This window comes from Pygocentrus nattereri, chromosome 20, assembly GCF_015220715.1.
Source record: "Pygocentrus nattereri isolate fPygNat1 chromosome 20, fPygNat1.pri, whole genome shotgun sequence".
Lineage (NCBI taxonomy): Eukaryota > Metazoa > Chordata > Actinopteri > Characiformes > Serrasalmidae > Pygocentrus > Pygocentrus nattereri.
In genome coordinates, this window is record NC_051230.1 from 3,043,654 (window position 1) to 3,061,399 (window position 17,746).

Below are 17,746 nucleotides of genomic sequence, written 5' to 3' on the forward strand. Positions count from 1 at the left end.
AGAAAGTGATAGATAGATATTTCACTATAATAAGAGTCATTGGGCAACACTTTTAAAATGACATTCACCTGCCGCTGCAAAGTGTTCCAGATGAAACTATTTTCTAAATATATAAAGAAAAAGTCTGTTAAGTGTCGTTTTTCCTGCTTTACAAATAACAGCATTGCCTAAATGCACAACTGTGGCCAATTTTGTAAAAACGCTGACTTGTCTTTTTCACAGTTCTGTTCTGCTTCAATGCAAACTCTGAATAAACCAAGAAAAGAGTGGCGACATTTGGTAATATGCCAATAGGATTGCACTGTGGCTCCACTACCGTGCATCTGCAGCAGTTCCCACCCCAACACTGTGCATTGTTGAGAAGTCTTCCTTAAATATTACTTTTTCTTCAAAAAAGTCAAAAAGTTGGTGTTTACCTGCTCCCGGTAGCAGTGGCGATGCGGCTGGGGAGAACTGTGTCCCACTCTCTTCCATCTCTGCTGCACCTGAGTTGGCTAATACGAGCTCCAGCGACAACAGAAGCATCATTCTCCACCTCCAGGTACATGACGGGGTCCGTACCAACCTACACATACACACAGATACATATTCAGTCTCCAAACAAGTAATGGGGGTCTCACATCCACACACAATACATACGCAAAAGTATTCGCTCGTCTGGCTTCACGCACATACGAACTTGAGCGACGTCCCATTCTTAATCCACAGGGTTTAATATGATGTCGGCCCACCCTTTGCAGCTATAACAGCTTCAACTCAACACGACCAGGTCAGAATCAAGACCAAGACATTCCTGAATCAAGACGAGGTCAGAATCAAGACCACGGCAGTCCTGAATCAAGACGAGGTCAGAATCAAGACCACGACAGTCCTGAATCAAGACGAGGTCAGAATCAAGACCAAGATATTCCTGAATTAAGGCCAAGTGATTTCCAAATCAAGGTCAGGTGACACATGAAACAAGGAAAGACAACCAGGCAAGCTCCAAATTAAGGCCAGCTCAGTCCAGAATTAAAACCAGGCAAGTCACAATCAAGATCAGGCCAGTCATCAGCCAGGCAAGTGCCAAATCAGGCAAGTCCCAAATCCAGATCAAATCAAGATCCAGCAAGTCCCAAATCAGGCAAGTCCCAAATCCAGATCAAATCAAGATCCAGCAAGTCCCAAATCAGGCAAGTCCCAAATCAAAACCAGGAAAGTCCCAAGTCAAGGGAGACGATACAGGTTCAAGATCATGTCAGTTTTAGCTCAAAACAAGGAATCTCATCATGTGATATAATAAACCATGTGATGCTAATCTGTACAAGCACACAAAAAATCTAACGTGATTAAATGTTATGTTGACATCCGTACGGTGACGAGTGTCAGTATGGCAGCATGCGCTGTGCGTAAGCATGTACCTGTATGGTGAAAGACTTCTGTATTGCGGGCGCGTGAAGTTTTAACGATATTGTAGGAGCTGGGATCCGAGCCGTTTCCTTCTCCACTGAGACTGGAGTCTAAAACACAAAAACAAACAGTCTGGTGTGATTTCAGACACTCAGGAGGTGATTCAGTCAAACATCATGGATTCAAGAGGTTTTAACCTTTCGCACATCAAGCTGTCTCAGTGGCGACGTGGTGAAGTGCTGTGATTTAGGGGACAGTAAGTCTGAGAAAACCTTGTAACTTCACAGGGAAAAAATACTCCAAAAAGCATTTAACCATATTACAGTCCTACCCTAGCCATCATGAGCATCCGTTAGCTGATGTAACAGAGGAGGGATCTCTCGGAGGAGGGATCTCCTCGCCTTCAACCTCCAGCTCGGAAGCGTTAGCGGCACTGGCCCATTTTATAGGCAATAAAAAAAAATAGGTAAAACACATTGGCATCTTTCACAGGGAATGTATTTGAATTCTGCATACACCTATTTCTTGTGCCCTATGATGCTTTAAATGACGTAAACATGTTAAATGCTAGTGACATGCTAGTGACCCAACATGACAAACATGGGAATAACTAAAAATGTAAATAATCTTTAACGTTGGGATGTTTTTGCGCCGATGTCTAATCTCTGAACAAAAACATGAGCATACGGGAGAGAAATGCTTTAGTCAGTGAATCGTATTTATAGCCTACAACAATTTCTCACATTAATAAAGTATTTCTTTCATTTCTACTTATTAATAAACCCAACTAATTTTGTCTGGGGGCGGTGAGCTGGAAATTGGGGAGCTGGCCTTGTGACCGGAAGGTCGCCGGTTCGATCCCCAGCACCGACAGTCCATGACTCAGGTGTCCTTGAGCAAGACACCTAACCCCCAACTGCTCCCCGGGCCGTGGATAGGGCTGCCCACCGCTCCGGGCAAGTGTGCTTACTGTGCTCACTAGTGTGTGTGTGGTGTTCCACTTCACGGATGGGTTTAAACGTGGAGGTGGAATTTCCCTGTTTGTGGGATTAAAAAAGTATCACTTAACTTAAACTATCTGATCGACTTAAAACAGTAAAGCATTGGCATTACATAGAAACGCTCACGCTCCAAACACCGCGGTCATAAAACGTTAACTCAACAAGTAAACACATGTTCCTTGACTTGGCTAAAGCAGTAAGGAACACCACTTCTGTTCCCCAACCATATATCCCGGCCCTAAGCTCGAAATACAGCGGTAAGGTGAAAAAGTAGTGGGCTGGTCGTGAAGCGGGAATGTGTCATTCCCAAATGGCGCAGAAAACGGAGTTAGGAAGAACTGAAGACAGCAATGATCTGCAGTGGGCATCTGTAAGCGAGTCCACGCTGCTCTCCTACAGGTTTGTCCAGGCTTTGGACTACCGTCCTGTACCTGTGGGTACGCCTGTGGCACGGCCATCATCATTTTAGCATCTTTTCTGGGTCTTCCCTTCTTCCTCTTCTCCACCACCTCTGCTGCCTCCATGTCAGTCTTGCGTTTGGCCAGAGGCGGCGCTTTCTGCACTTTATCTTCACTGTCGCTGCTCGTCTCCTCCTTCATCTTCCAGTCCTTCACACCTCCACTGTCCTTCACCCTGACAGAAAGAAAGCCACAAAAAAAACGATATGTTCACAAAACATTCCCACAGACTTGGGCAGGAACAGAAGGCATTATAATGAGGATACAATCAAACCTCACAGAGAAAAAGAATAATCAGATCGGAGTTACGACGCAAACAAAGTGATAACGGCCAGAAATCACTCGGACACCAAGCTAAGACTTTTCAGATGGTGGTATTATTACTAACTTTCACAGGCAACAGCCAATCGGACTGGACGGTTGTAACAAATGTCAGTCGAATTGATTCGCCGCTGCCGCTTCAGGACGGTCATTCGAGACCATTCGAGTGACATGAAAAACCACCAAGTTCCAGCTTCAAAACGAGGAGCGTTACCAAAATGGAAAGAGTCGCACACCCAACAGCACCTTTCGCCTTATTGGTGAGAAGCAAAGGTTATTCTCCTCACTTGAAAATATTCGGTCATTTGTTTTTTCCCACTATAATTTGTCCTACTGGCTCATAAAACAGTGCAGTTTTCCCATCTTGTTGAAATATATTTAAACTTGTCAGCTCATAATTTATTTTATCTACTGTATCTTTTTAACCGAAGGTAATCAGGTTGTTACTTTAACATCGTAATCCCTTGGATTAGGTTACAGATTATATTTTTAACAAATAATCAGAAACATGTACAAGAACAGATTTTTACGTAACCCTGCACCGATAACATATCTGCAACGTTTTTTACGTCCAGTGGTCTCCTAAGTGATGCAGAGGCAAGTGACATGGTCACCTGTCAAGTGGAGAAATGCCTAGGTTGACTGGTGCACTGGTGACCCCAGGTGTGGCCTTGGACCTTTCTGTGAACCGTGAATCCAGGGCTTTCATTGGCTCGATCTTGGAAGCAGCGGTCAGCAGCAGATTGGATTTCTGACCAACGGAGTTCAGGGCTGGAGTTCCACTGATGGACAAAAAGAAACAAAAATTCAGTCACAAGAGGAACTTTTTGAATATTATAATCAAAATATTGTTCACGCAGTCGCTCTGACAGACTATAATACACTACAGGAAGCGTAGGGGGCGATACGGCTTCTACTGTTTCATTTAAAAAGCTCTATAATGTTCATATGATCCACGCAGTCGCTCTGACAGACTGTAATACACTACAGGAAGCGTAGGGGGCGATACGGCTTCTACTGTTTCATTTAAAAAGCTCTATAATGTTCATATGATCCACGCAGTCGCTCTGACAGACTGTAATACACTACAGGAAGCGTAGGGGGCGATACGGCTTCTACTGTTTCATTTAAAAAGCTCTATAATGTTCATATGATCCACGCAGTCGCTCTGACAGACTGTAATACACTACAGGAAGCGTAGGGGGCGATACGGCTTCTACTGTTTCATTTAAAAAGCTCTATAATGTTCATATGATCCACGCAGTCGCTCTGACAGACTGTAATACACTACAGGAAGCGTAGGGGGCGATACGGCTTCTACTGTTTCATTTAAAAAGCTCTATACTGTTCATTTGATCCACGCAGTCGCTCTGACAGACTGTAATACACTACAGGAAGCGTAGGGGGCGATACGGCTTCTACTGTTTCATTTAAAAAGCTCTATAATGTTCATATGATCCACACAGTCGCTCTGACAGACTGTAATACACTACAGGAAGCGTAGGGGGCGATACGGCTTCTACTGTTTCATTTAAAAAGCTCTATAATGTTCATATGATCCACACAGTCGCTCTGACAGACTGTAATACACTACAGGAAGCGTAGGGGGCGATACGGCTTCTACTGTTTCATTTAAAAAGCTCTATAATGTTCATATGATCCACACAGTCGCTCTGACAGACTGTAATACACTACAGGAAGCGTAGGGGGCGATACGGCTTCTACTGTTTCATTTAAAAAGCTCTATAATGTTCATATGATCCACACAGTCGCTCTGACAGACTGTAATACACTACAGGAAGCGTAGGGGGCGATACGGCTTCTACTGTTTCATTTAAAAAGCTCTATACTGTTCATTTGATCCACACAGTCGCTCTGACAGACTGTAATACACTACAGGAAGCGTAGGGGGCGATACGGCTTCTACTGTTTCATTTAAAAAGCTCTATAATGTTCATATGATCCACACAGTCGCTCTGACAGACTGTAATACACTACAGGAAGCGTAGGGGGCGATACGGCTTCTACAGTTTCATTTAAAAAGCTCTATAATGTTCATATGATCCACACAGTCGCTCTGACAGACTGTAATACACTACAGGAAGCGTAGGGGGCGATACGGCTTCTACTGTTTCATTTAAAAAGCTCTATAATGTTCATATGATCCACACAGTCGCTCTGACAGACTGTAATACACTACAGGAAGCGTAGGGGGCGATACGGCTTCTACTGTTTCATTTAAAAAGCTCTATCATGTTCATATGATCCACACAGTCGCTCTGACAGACTGTAATACACTACAGGAAGCGTAGGGGGCGATACGGCTTCTACTGTTTCATTTAAAAAGCTCTATAATGTTCATATGATCCACACAGTCGCTCTGACAGACTGTAATACACTACAGGAAGCGTAGGGGGCGATACGGCTTCTACTGTTTCATTTAAAAAGCTCTATCATGTTCATATGATCCACACAGTCGCTCTGACAGACTGTAATACACTACAGGAAGCGTAGGGGGCGATACGGCTTCTACTGTTTCATTTAAAAAGCTCTATAATGTTCATATGATCCACACAGTCGCTCTGACAGACTGTAATACACTACAGGAAGCGTAGGGGGCGATACGGCTTCTACTGTTTCATTTAAAAAGCTCTATAATGTTCATATGATCCACACAGTCGCTCTGACAGACTGTAATACACTACAGGAAGCGTAGGGGGCGATACGGCTTCTACTGTTTCATTTAAAAAGCTCTATAATGTTCATATGATCCACACAGTCGCTCTGACAGACTGTAATACACTACAGGAAGCGTAGGGGGCGATACGGCTTCTACTGTTTCATTTAAAAAGCTCTATCATGTTCATATGATCCACACAGTCGCTCTGACAGACTGTAATACACTACAGGAAGCGTAGGGGGCGATACGGCTTCTACTGTTTCATTTAAAAAGCTCTATAATGTTCATATGATCCACACAGTCGCTCTGACAGACTGTAATACACTACAGGAAGCGTAGGGGGCGATACGGCTTCTACTGTTTCATTTAAAAAGCTCTATAATGTTCATATGATCCACACAGTCGCTCTGACAGACTGTAATACACTACAGGAAGCGTAGGGGGCGATACGGCTTCTACTGTTTCATTTAAAAAGCTCTATCATGTTCATATGATCCACACAGTCGCTCTGACAGACTGTAATACACTACAGGAAGCGTAGGGGGCGATACGGCTTCTACTGTTTCATTTAAAAAGCTCTATCATGTTCATATGATCCACACAGTCGCTCTGACAGACTGTAATACACTACAGGAAGCGTAGGGGGCGATACGGCTTCTACTGTTTCATTTAAAAAGCTCTATAATGTTCATATGATCCACACAGTCGCTCTGACAGACTGTAATACACTACAGGAAGCGTAGGGGGCGATACGGCTTCTACTGTTTCATTTAAAAAGCTCTATCATGTTCATATGATCCACACAGTCGCTCTGACAGACTGTAATACACTACCGGAAGCGTAGGGGGCGATACGGCTTCTACTGTTTCATTTAAAAAGCTCTATCATGTTCATATGATCCACACAGTCGCTCTGACAGACTGTAATACACTACAGGAAGCGTAGGGGGCGATACGGCTTCTACTGTTTCATTTAAAAAGCTCTATAATGTTCATATGATCCACACAGTCGCTCTGACAGACTGTAATACACTACAGGAAGCGTAGGGGGCGATACGGCTTCTACTGTTTCATTTAAAAAGCTCTATAATGTTCATATGATCCACACAGTCGCTCTGACAGACTGTAATACACTACAGGAAGCGTAGGGGGCGATACGGCTTCTACTGTTTCATTTAAAAAGCTCTATAATGTTCATATGATCCACACAGTCGCTCTGACAGACTGTAATACACTACAGGAAGCGTAGGGGGCGATACGGCTTCTACTGTTTCATTTAAAAAGCTCTATAATGTTCATATGATCCACACAGTCGCTCTGACAGACTGTAATACACTACAGGAAGCGTAGGGGGCGATACGGCTTCTACTGTTTCATTTAAAAAGCTCTATAATGTTCATATGATCCACACAGTTACTCTGACAGACTGTAATACACTACAGGAAACGTAGGGGGCGATACGGCTTCTACTGTTTCATTTAAAAAGCTCTATAATGTTCATATGATCCACACAGTCGCTCTGACAGACTGTAATACACTACAGGAAGCGTAGGGGGCGATACGGCTTCTACTGTTTCATTTAAATAGCTCTATCATGTTCATATGATCCACACAGTCGCTCTGACAGACTGTAATACACTACAGGAAGCGTAGGGGGCGATACGGCTTCTACTGTTTCATTTAAAAAGCTCTATCATGTTCATATGATCCACACAGTCGCTCTGACAGACTGTAATACACTACAGGAAGCGTAGGGGGCGATACGGCTTCTACTGTTTCATTTAAAAAGCTCTATCATGTTCATATGATCCACACAGTCGCTCTGACAGACTGTAATACACTACAGGAAGCGTAGGGGGCGATACGGCTTCTACTGTTTCATTTAAAAAGCTCTATCATGTTCATATGATCCACACAGTCGCTCTGACAGACTGTAATACACTACAGGAAGCGTAGGGGGCGATACGGCTTCTACTGTTTCATTTAAAAAGCTCTATAATGTTCATATGATCCACACAGTCGCTCTGACAGACTGTAATACACTACAGGAAACGTAGGGGGCGATACGGCTTCTACTGTTTCATTTAAAAAGCTCTATAATGTTCATATGATCCACACAGTTACTCTGACAGACTGTAATACACTACAGGAAACGTAGGGGGCGATACGGCTTCTACTGTTTCATTTAAAAAGCTCTATAATGTTCATATGATCCACACAGTCGCTCTGACAGACTGTAATACACTACAGGAAGCGTAGGGGGCGATACGGCTTCTACTGTTTCATTTAAAAAGCTCTATAATGTTCATATGATCCACACAGTCGCTCTGACAGACTGTAATACACTACAGGAAGCGTAGGGGGCGATACGGCTTCTACTGTTTCATTTAAAAAGCTCTATCATGTTCATATGATCCACACAGTCGCTCTGACAGACTGTAATACACTACAGGAAGCGTAGGGGGCGATACGGCTTCTACTGTTTCATTTAAAAAGCTCTATAATGTTCATATGATCCACACAGTCGCTCTGACAGACTGTAATACACTACAGGAAGCGTAGGGGGCGATACGGCTTCTACTGTTTCATTTAAAAAGCTCTATCATGTTCATATGATCCACACAGTCGCTCTGACAGACTGTAATACACTACAGGAAGCGTAGGGGGCGATACGGCTTCTACTGTTTCATTTAAAAAGCTCTATCATGTTCATATGATCCACACAGTCGCTCTGACAGACTGTAATACACTACAGGAAGCGTAGGGGGCGATACGGCTTCTACTGTTTCATTTAAAAAGCTCTATAATGTTCATATGATCCACACAGTCGCTCTGACAGACTGTAATACACTACAGGAAGCGTAGGGGGCGATACGGCTTCTACTGTTTCATTTAAAAAGCTCTATAATGTTCATATGATCCACACAGTCGCTCTGACAGACTGTAATACACTACAGGAAGCGTAGGGGGCGATACGGCTTCTACTGTTTCATTTAAAAAGCTCTATCATGTTCATATGATCCACACAGTCGCTCTGACAGACTGTAATACACTACAGGAAGCGTAGGGGGCGATACGGCTTCTACTGTTTCATTTAAAAAGCTCTATAATGTTCATATGATCCACACAGTCGCTCTGACAGACTGTAATACACTACAGGAAGCGTAGGGGGCGATACGGGTTCTACTGTTTCATTTAAAAAGCTCTATAATGTTCATATGATCCACACAGTCGCTCTGACAGACTGTAATACACTACAGGAAGCGTAGGGGGCGATACGGCTTCTACTGTTTCATTTAAAAAGCTCTATAATGTTTTTATGATCCAAGTCTTATTCTGAGATAAGAGCTAAAATGTCTTGCGCTGCACCATGAAATAAATACTTGTAAATTCCTCTAGCCACACACAGAACTTTAAATAATTAGATATTTAAGCTCAAGCCGATGCACAGCCTTTAGGGGGCGTTGCAGGAAGCTCTCCAGCATCACCATCTGGGCAAATTATAGTTTTTTATAACAATTTATAATAAATTTGTCAAATATGTATGAAAATACCTTGAATTGAGAGCAATTTGGATAAACAAAAATACTGACCCGTCCTTGTCGTCAGCGGCAGTTTTGGTGGGCGATGCTGCAGGCTCCTGATTGGCTCTCAGACAGAGGGAGTTTGCTGTATTGGAGTCAGAGGAGAGCTGGGGGGTCAGCTGGGGGGCTGCCGAGGAACCCGGCAGGATGGGTGCACTGTTAAACAGAGCGGGGGAGAAATCCCTGCACAAACACACAAAACACAGATATCTATTACTATGATGAGCAGAGCTGCATAAGCCACGGGTGAAATATTAAAAGATAGAAAAAAAAAAACTAAAAGGGTCAAATAAAACAAAAAAAAAATGATAATAATAATTTAAAAAAATACTAAAATTAGGAACGCACTGAAATTTCAGCCACTGATCCTGATGTAACAGTCAAAAGTGTCTCTTTTAGTTTTTTTTTTTTTTAAAGAAGAGATCAAAGAAGCCTCCAAAGCCTAAAATCTTAGACTTTAAAAATAATTTTACTGGTCATGAAAACAAGAAAGTCGTTAAAAACGCCGTTTCTTCGCTGTCCTGAGCCAGTCAGCACAGATGTATTCAAACAGCTGATAAACACTGGAAACTACTTCATGCTTTCAATGAGGAACATTAGACGAGATTCCCAGTCTCTGTTCATGTGGAGCACCCGAGAAGATCTCCAGCACAGGTGTAACAGCATGACATCCGGCTCGATGCGAAGAATGAACAGAAGCAGAAAGAAAAACCCACGCAAGCCCCACCTGTACACAAATATCATGAACAACACACAAAGCGCAAAGAGTAAATGACAATAATGGAATTTATTGCTATGGATGACAAACGTCTCTGTGCTCAACAAAGACGGACCCCCCTGACATTTCGCTTATGGTTTATTTTATGTCAAGTTTATTAATTGGCAGCTTCTTGAGGGGTTTGGTTTTCGGCTCAGTATGTCCTGAATTACGGTTTCAGTCGAGAATTCTCATCATCGCTCATCGCTGAACTAAACACAACACAAACACTAAACAATGAAACGGCATAAACACACAGATCTGAATCAATCTGGTGATCAAGATGAACAGTTTATGTAACTGTATATAAAACAATGTTCAACTAGACGTTTTTGAAAAAGAAAAAAAATTCAGAAAAAATTCAGTTACAAGAACATGAACTTCAATTTAAGCAGCATGAACATTTATGCTTATATACCACACACACACACACACACACACACTTTTATGCAAGAAACGAAAGCCGAGTTTTGGGTCAAAAGACAAGCGAGTAGTGCAATCAATGTTTTTTGGGGACCTTAGAGACACGAAAGGGGAAGAATTTGTACACATCTAAAATCCAAAGACCATTAAAAGTAGATTTCCATGAAATGAAGGGTGGATGAAAAAAAATGAAAGCAGTATAAAGGACTTAATTGTGTATATTTCCAAAAGTATTCGCTCGTCTGGCTTCACACTGTATGAACCTGAGTGACGTCCCATTCTTAATCCATAGGGTTTAATATGATTGGCCCACCCTTTGCAGCTATAACAGCTTCAGCTCTTCTGGGAAGGCTTTCCACAAGGGTTAGGAGTGTTTATGGGAATTTCTGACCGTTCTTCCAGAAGCACATTTGTGAGGTCAGACACTGATGTTGGACGAGCAGGCCTGGCTCACAGTCTCCGCTCTAATTCATCCCAAAGGTGTTCTATGGGGTTGAGGTCAGGACTCTGTGCAGGCCAGTCAAGTTCTTCCACACCAAACTGGCTCATCCACGTCTTTATGGACCTGCTTTGTGCACTGGTGCCCAGTCATGTTGGAACAGGAAGGGGCCGTTCCCAAACTGTTCCCACCCAGACTCACCCATCGGATTTCCAGACGGAGAAGCGTGATTGGTCACTCCAGAGAACTCGTCTCCACTGCTCTAGAGTCCAGTGGCGGCGCTTTACACCACTGCATTCCACGCTTTGCACTGCGCTTGGTGATGTAAGGCCTGGATGCAGCTGCACGGCCATGGAAACCCATTCCATGAAGCTCTCTACGCTGTTCTTGAGCTGATCTGAAGGCCACATGAAGTTTGGAGGTCTGTAGTGATTGACTCTGCAGAAAGTCAGTGACCTCTGCGCACTATGCCCCTCAGCATCCGCTGACCGCTCTGTCATTTTACGTGGCCGACCACTTCGTGGCTGAGTTGCTGTCGTTCCCAGTCGCTTCCACTTTGTTATAATCCCACTGACAGTGGACTGTGGAATATTTAGTAGTGAGGAAATTTCACGACTGGGCTTGCTGCACAGGTGGCGTCCGATCACGGCACCACGCTGGAATTCACTGAGCTCCTGAGAGTGACCCATTCTTTCACTAATGTCTGTAGAAGCAGTCTGCAGGCCTAGGGGCTCGGCTTTATACACCTGTGGCCATGGAAGTGACTGGAACACCTGGATTCAGTGATTTGGATGGGGGAGTGAAAACTTCTGGAAGTATAGTGTAACCTCAGAGCAGAAGGATTCTCTGTGTCAATACATCAGAACCTTTGCAGTAAGTTTGCTCGTTTCAGCTTGAAAGCTGTTTGAAGACACACATGGTAAGTATTGGGGGGGAACAGACTGATGGAGGGATGTAAAAAGAGAGATGAGGGTGACGAGACTTTCTAAAGCAACACACACGGGACGCAAGTGACGAAGGTTTTCCTGGTTGTGGCCTTTTAATTGTACACAGTATTCAGACGATTTAATTAAAAGACCTTTGAAAATGGAATAAAAATTGCCTTAAAATTAAGCAAAACTGATAAGCAAGTGTTTGTTTTAGTGCAGGGGCGTCAAACTAAACCGTCAAAAGGGCCGTATTGAAAAATATCAGCAAATCTGTGGGCCAGCTGTGTTTTAATTTCATATTTACTAAATATTTTACCACTGTTTATTCAATATAGGCCAAAACTGCAACAGCAAAACAGGCACTGAATAATTATTCAGAAACACATCTACATAAAAATGAATTCTTTTGGGTAGTTTTTTACAAAACTGCCTATTTGTCTGAAAAGGACGCCAGGCCTCTTTTCTTTCTGTATAACTTTTGGCCCATAGATTGCTGCTGGGGGTCAGAACACGCACTATGTTGCAGGGCATGCTGGGGAATGTAGTGCATCTCAGGGTGAAACGGGCTAATATGAATAGAAAATTAAAATAATTTTGTTTGTCTGTTTCACACACCGTTGTTCATAGTGTATATTAGTGTGTTTTACCCTGTGTCCAGCTGTGCGATACAGAGTGGAGTGATCCTCCTCCGGCCGTCTGCTGTTCGGGTCTCCACCTGCTTCTTCAGCAGGTTCTGTGAACATGAACAGAACATGTTTATTAGGAAACAGTGGAGAAGTTAGTGGAGGAGCTTGTGTATAAGCTAATGAGAAGTCTCATGGACAGCCTCAAAACTGTCTCAGATACTGAACCATTCATGTAGGAACTTCCTGTGAGTGAACTTTCAGAGGTGGACGTCTGGTTCCTATCACCACCACTGTGAACGATTCTGACTCGGTTAATTCCCCTTTAACACTATCAGGTGGGCGCTGCATACCAGAGTCCAAATATTGGAATTGGCATCAGGAGAGAAAGAGTTTCGTACCTCCCTGCCTTGCTGAACGAGGCTTCTCTAGAATTTTCCGTGTCTCTGGGGTACGCTCCCTCCAATCAGCACGCCATCATACACGCTTTCCATATTCAAATCCCGATTCCAAGCATAAACAAAACCTGTCTCCCCGAGCCTGCCGCCCACAGAGCCTGATCACAGTCACTCGGTCTCTATTGATTCCCTTCTATAAAATGGCACCTCTTTTGTTTTGCATGATTATCTGTGTGCGCTCCATTAATCTTAAAAACCTGGACCCCCCGACCCAGAGCGGCAGCGAGGCTGTGCTGAGCGTGCAGAGCGGCAGCGGAGCTGTGCTGAGCGTGCAGAGCGGCAGCGAGGCTGTGTTGAGCGTGCAGAGCGGCAGCGAAGCTGTGCTGAGGGTGCAGAGCGGCAGCGGAGCTGTGCTGAGAGTGCAGAGCGGCAGCGAAGCTGTGCTGAGAGTGCAGAGCGGCAGCGAAGCTGTGCTGAGAGTGCAGAGCGGCAGCGAAGCTGTGCTGAGAGTGCAGAGCGGCAGCGAAGCTGTGCTGAACGTGCAGAGCGGCAGCGAAGCTGTGCTGAACGTGCAGAGCGGCAGCGAAGCTGTGCTGAACGTGCAGAGCGGCAGCGAAGCTGTGCTGAACGTGCAGAGCGGCAGCGAAGCTGTGCTGAGCGTGCAGAGCGGCAGCGAAGCTGTGCTGAGCGTGCAGAGCGGCAGCGAAGCTGTGCTGAACGTGCAGAGCGGCAGCGAAGCTGTGCTGAACGTGCAGAGCGGCAGCGAAGCTGTGCTGAACGTGCAGAGCGGCAGCGAAGCTGTGCTGAACGTGCAGAGCGGCAGCGAAGCTGTGCTGAACGTGCAGAGCGGCAGCGAAGCTGTGCTGAGCGTGCAGAGCGGCAGCGAAGCTGTGCTGAGCGTGCAGAGCGGCAGCGGAGCTGTGCTGAGCGTGCAGAGCGTGCAGAGCGGCAGCGAAGCTGTGCTGAGCGTGCAGAGCGTGCAGAGCGTGCAGAGCGGCAGCGAAGCTGTGCTGAGCGTGCAGAGCGGCAGCGAGGCTGTGCTGAGCGTGCAGAGCGGCAGCGAGGCTGTGCTGAGCGTGCAGAGCGGCAGCGAGGCTGTGCTGAGCGTGCAGAGCGGCAGCGAGGCTGTGCTGAGCGTGCAGAGCGGCAGCGAGGCTGTGCTGAGCGTGCAGAGCGGCAGCGAGGCTGTGCTGAGCGTGCAGAGCGGCAGCGAGGCTGTGCTGAGCGTGCAGAGCGGCAGCGAGGCTGTGCTGAGCGTGCAGAGCGGCAGCGGGGCTGTGCTGAGCGTGCAGAGCGGCAGCGGAGCTGTGCTGAGAGTGCAGAGCGGCAGCGGAGCTGTGCTGAGAGTGCAGAGCGGCAGCGGAGCTGTGCTGAGAGTGCAGAGCGGCAGCGGAGCTGTGCTGAGAGTGCAGAGCGGCAGCGGAGCTGTGCTGAGAGTGCAGAGCGGCAGCGAAGCTGTGCTGAGAGTGCAGAGCGGCAGCGAAGCTGTGCTGAGAGTGCAGAGCGGCAGCGAAGCTGTGCTGAGAGTGCAGAGCGGCAGCGAAGCTGTGCTGAGAGTGCAGAGCGGCAGCGAAGCTGTGCTGAGAGTGCAGAGCGGCAGCGAAGCTGTGCTGAGAGTGCAGAGCGGCAGCGAAACGGTGCTGAGCGTGCAGAATGTGATTGAGAAGTTATGGTGATGTTTCAGAGAAGTTTATTTGAAGATGTCATGAAATCCTGGTGGTGTTATTATGAAGATGTAGTGGTCTGTTCCTGACCTTGCGAATGTCCTCCAGCGACTCGCCATTGACCACGTTGGTCAATTTGGGCGTTTGGTTCTCCAGGCCGGCTCCCTGGACCCTGCTGGTGGTTTGGGCCCCCGGCCGTTCCTGCTGATACTTCAGCATCTCCGGGTTCTCGATAATGGTGGAGGAAAGCTGCGTCTCCATGGTGATGGCCAGGCTCTTTCCGTATATGTTCTGGTGAATGGTGTTCTAAAGGCAGGAGAAACAGATCGGGAAAGTCACCAGATTTCCGATAAAGCAGCAACGACCTCAGATCTACCTTTAGAGAATAACATCACTTATTGATAGAATCTCAGGAGAAAATGAACCATTTTTAAATAGTATAAATTATTTTGCGGCAGCTCCTCATCAGTCATGAGCAACGTGCACCGACTCCATGTCTCTATTTTTAATATTTTTGGTTAATAAGAAACTAATTTATCGTGTTACAGCAGTAAGTGGTTGCAGCATTAAGAGTCTTGCCCAGGAACTCCCACTGACATTGCATGAATGGACAGAGTGTGTGCGCGAGTGTCTCTCTACCTTTTCCTCCTCATTTAAAGGGTCTCCCAGCTCATCCTGGGAAAAGTCCAGAAAAGCCACCGTTCCGTCCATTGAGCACACCAGCATTCCCAGACCATTCAGAGTCCTGCAGGAGATAAACCACAGAAATACTTCCACAAAAACTGCAGAACTCCACACAGCGCCTTGTACCCGTAGAGTCCAGCATTAATAAGGTGTGATATGGCAAAATAGAACCACAGTGCTTCAAAGTTTTACAGCACATGACTTGCCACAATATTTTTCTGGTATCTATTAAGTTGAAACGGGCAAAATGGAACCAATAATGCCGCAAAATGATTTGAAATGATTGAAGCGTACACGGTTTACATGATATTAATATGGACCACCATCATTTTACTGCGAGAAGCCTCATCTCCAGACAGCCAAAATAAACACGGCCGTTTACTTTCATCACTGAGCGCTCTGACAAACCCTTTTCACCTCTACTTTCAACTTCTTTTTAATTATTAGTTTTTTTTTAAGCATTTTATTTTTATTTGTTGCTTCTTTCAAATATTATGGTGCCAAAGGGTCAATTCAACTGTGTCCGTTGTTCAAGGAAAAGCACTTCCAATAACTGAGGATTTATTTTATTTTTAGCGAGGATCCTCGCTTATGGTATCGGAGAAGGTTTGAGCAGGTGGTATCGGGGCAGTCGCGGGCTGGAGGTCAGGGAACCAGCCTTGTGACCGGAAGGTCGCCGGTTCAATTCCCTAAGCCGACAATCCGCGACCGAAACATGCATGAGCACCTAATGACCAAAGGGGGGAACTGAGGTCATTTTTATTTTGGCTGTCCAGAAATGAGGGTGTTTTACTAAAAATAACAGTTTTTCAAAATAAAAAGCACTTTGAAAAATGTCTCTCAGTAAAACGACATACTAGTCCATAGTAACATAATGCAAAACACTCATACTTTAAAAAGAGCATTTATTAACATTTATTAACAGGTAAAGAGTTTTATAGGTTATTATAAATGTTATGTAGACAACCTTCAAGTACAGGGTGTCCTAAAAAAGTGACTTCATTTTGTGGTCTAAAAGACAATTCTCCCTCAAATGATCTCAAATTATACCAAAACGTGTGAAAACTAACCAAATTAAATTTATTTTAATTTAATTTAATTTAAATGAAAAGGCATTTTGTGTGTTAAAATATACTCGAACACAGTCAAACAAGAGTGTGCAGCGTGCATTTTTGAGAAAATCCAATCAAATAAAACAATAAATAAAAACAGTTTGAACGGCTTTTTACACGGTTTCATATTTATTATCAGTCACTGGCACTTTATTCATTACTGTAGTCGTAAGAATTTAAATGTGTGCACATTGCAAATTTTTCATTTTTGTCCTAAATTAGGTTAAAATCAAGTTTTTAGTCTTTTACATAAAGAGTTGCAACTTTCATAGCAATAAAGTATCAATAAAGTATTCTGATAAAAACGCAGTGCAAAGCAGATCTGGACATGGCACAAAACATTCAACACGGCGCGTCTGGCAGGAGCTGGACTGCCGACTTGTGCCGCATCACGGGTGGAGCGCGTGCTGAACATTCATGAAGCTGTGAAAGTTGTAAAATCGACGTCTCTCTGAATTTGTTGTTCGAATTTTGATAAATAAATCTTGCCTGGTTCAACATGAAGCCCGTTTAATTTGGTCTGCCTCGGACACGCAGTTACTCAGAACCTCGCATCTCAAAATGACGGCAAATTTTTTGGGACACGCTCTAAAGCGTCACCGATCCTTCTTATAACGAGCCACGCCAAGTTTAATTAAACCAGGCTAATTCTGCTCTGGCCGTAATGAAACGTGCAGCTGATCAGCGTTTCTTTAAGTACAGATACTATAATCTATATAATAATAATAATAAATAATAATAATAATAATAACAATAACAACAACAACAACAACAACAATAACAACAATAACAACAACAACCTATAAATACAGTCATAAGTCTTGGAATCTGGGTTGTAATGTGTGCTTATGTGCCGAGGTGCGTTTTTCTGTTCCCAAACTGTATTCCCTTAGGAATTCTGTATTTTTCCTCTCCTGTCTTCCCGAGAAGAGAATAAATGTACTTTGATATTTCACAACATGTGTCCAGCCCTGGATTAATTTACACCACCAGTGAATTTGCACGTTCAGTCTAGCACTGACCATCCAAACACTAACACAAACCGCCTGGTCCCAAACCACCACAGAGAGAAATAAACGCCTTACCATGTAATATCCATGATGGACTTATCGAACAAGTCGTGAATGACCACTAGAGGGCGCTTCAGTGACGTGAGCTAAAAAAGAAACGAAGAGCAAACCTTAACAGATTTATTACAGCGTTCACACAGCAGTACAGTCGATTAGATGTGTCCACTAAGAGTCCGTTTCAGAATTTAGCACATTTTAAATTGATGCAGTGAGTA

The 17,746-nt window shown here is 44.5% G+C and overlaps 1 protein-coding gene across 1 annotated transcript in view; it reads right to left on the minus strand.

The window, feature by feature from the left end:
• The window catches only part of LOC108441388 (protein HIRA), a 42,640-nt gene that overhangs the window by 13,489 nt on the left and 11,405 nt on the right, over nt 1-17,746 (minus strand). Inside the window, exons 10-18 of the mRNA XM_017720872.2 lie at nt 17,547-17,617; nt 15,305-15,410; nt 14,756-14,971; nt 12,628-12,713; nt 9,442-9,615; nt 3,784-3,951; nt 2,822-3,023; nt 1,401-1,499; nt 417-565 (exon numbers count right to left, since the gene is read on the minus strand). Of these exons, the coding sequence (XP_017576361.2) occupies nt 417-565; nt 1,401-1,499; nt 2,822-3,023; nt 3,784-3,951; nt 9,442-9,615; nt 12,628-12,713; nt 14,756-14,971; nt 15,305-15,410; nt 17,547-17,617 (1,271 nt within the window). The remainder of the gene's footprint in view (nt 1-416; nt 566-1,400; nt 1,500-2,821; nt 3,024-3,783; nt 3,952-9,441; nt 9,616-12,627; nt 12,714-14,755; nt 14,972-15,304; nt 15,411-17,546; nt 17,618-17,746) is intronic.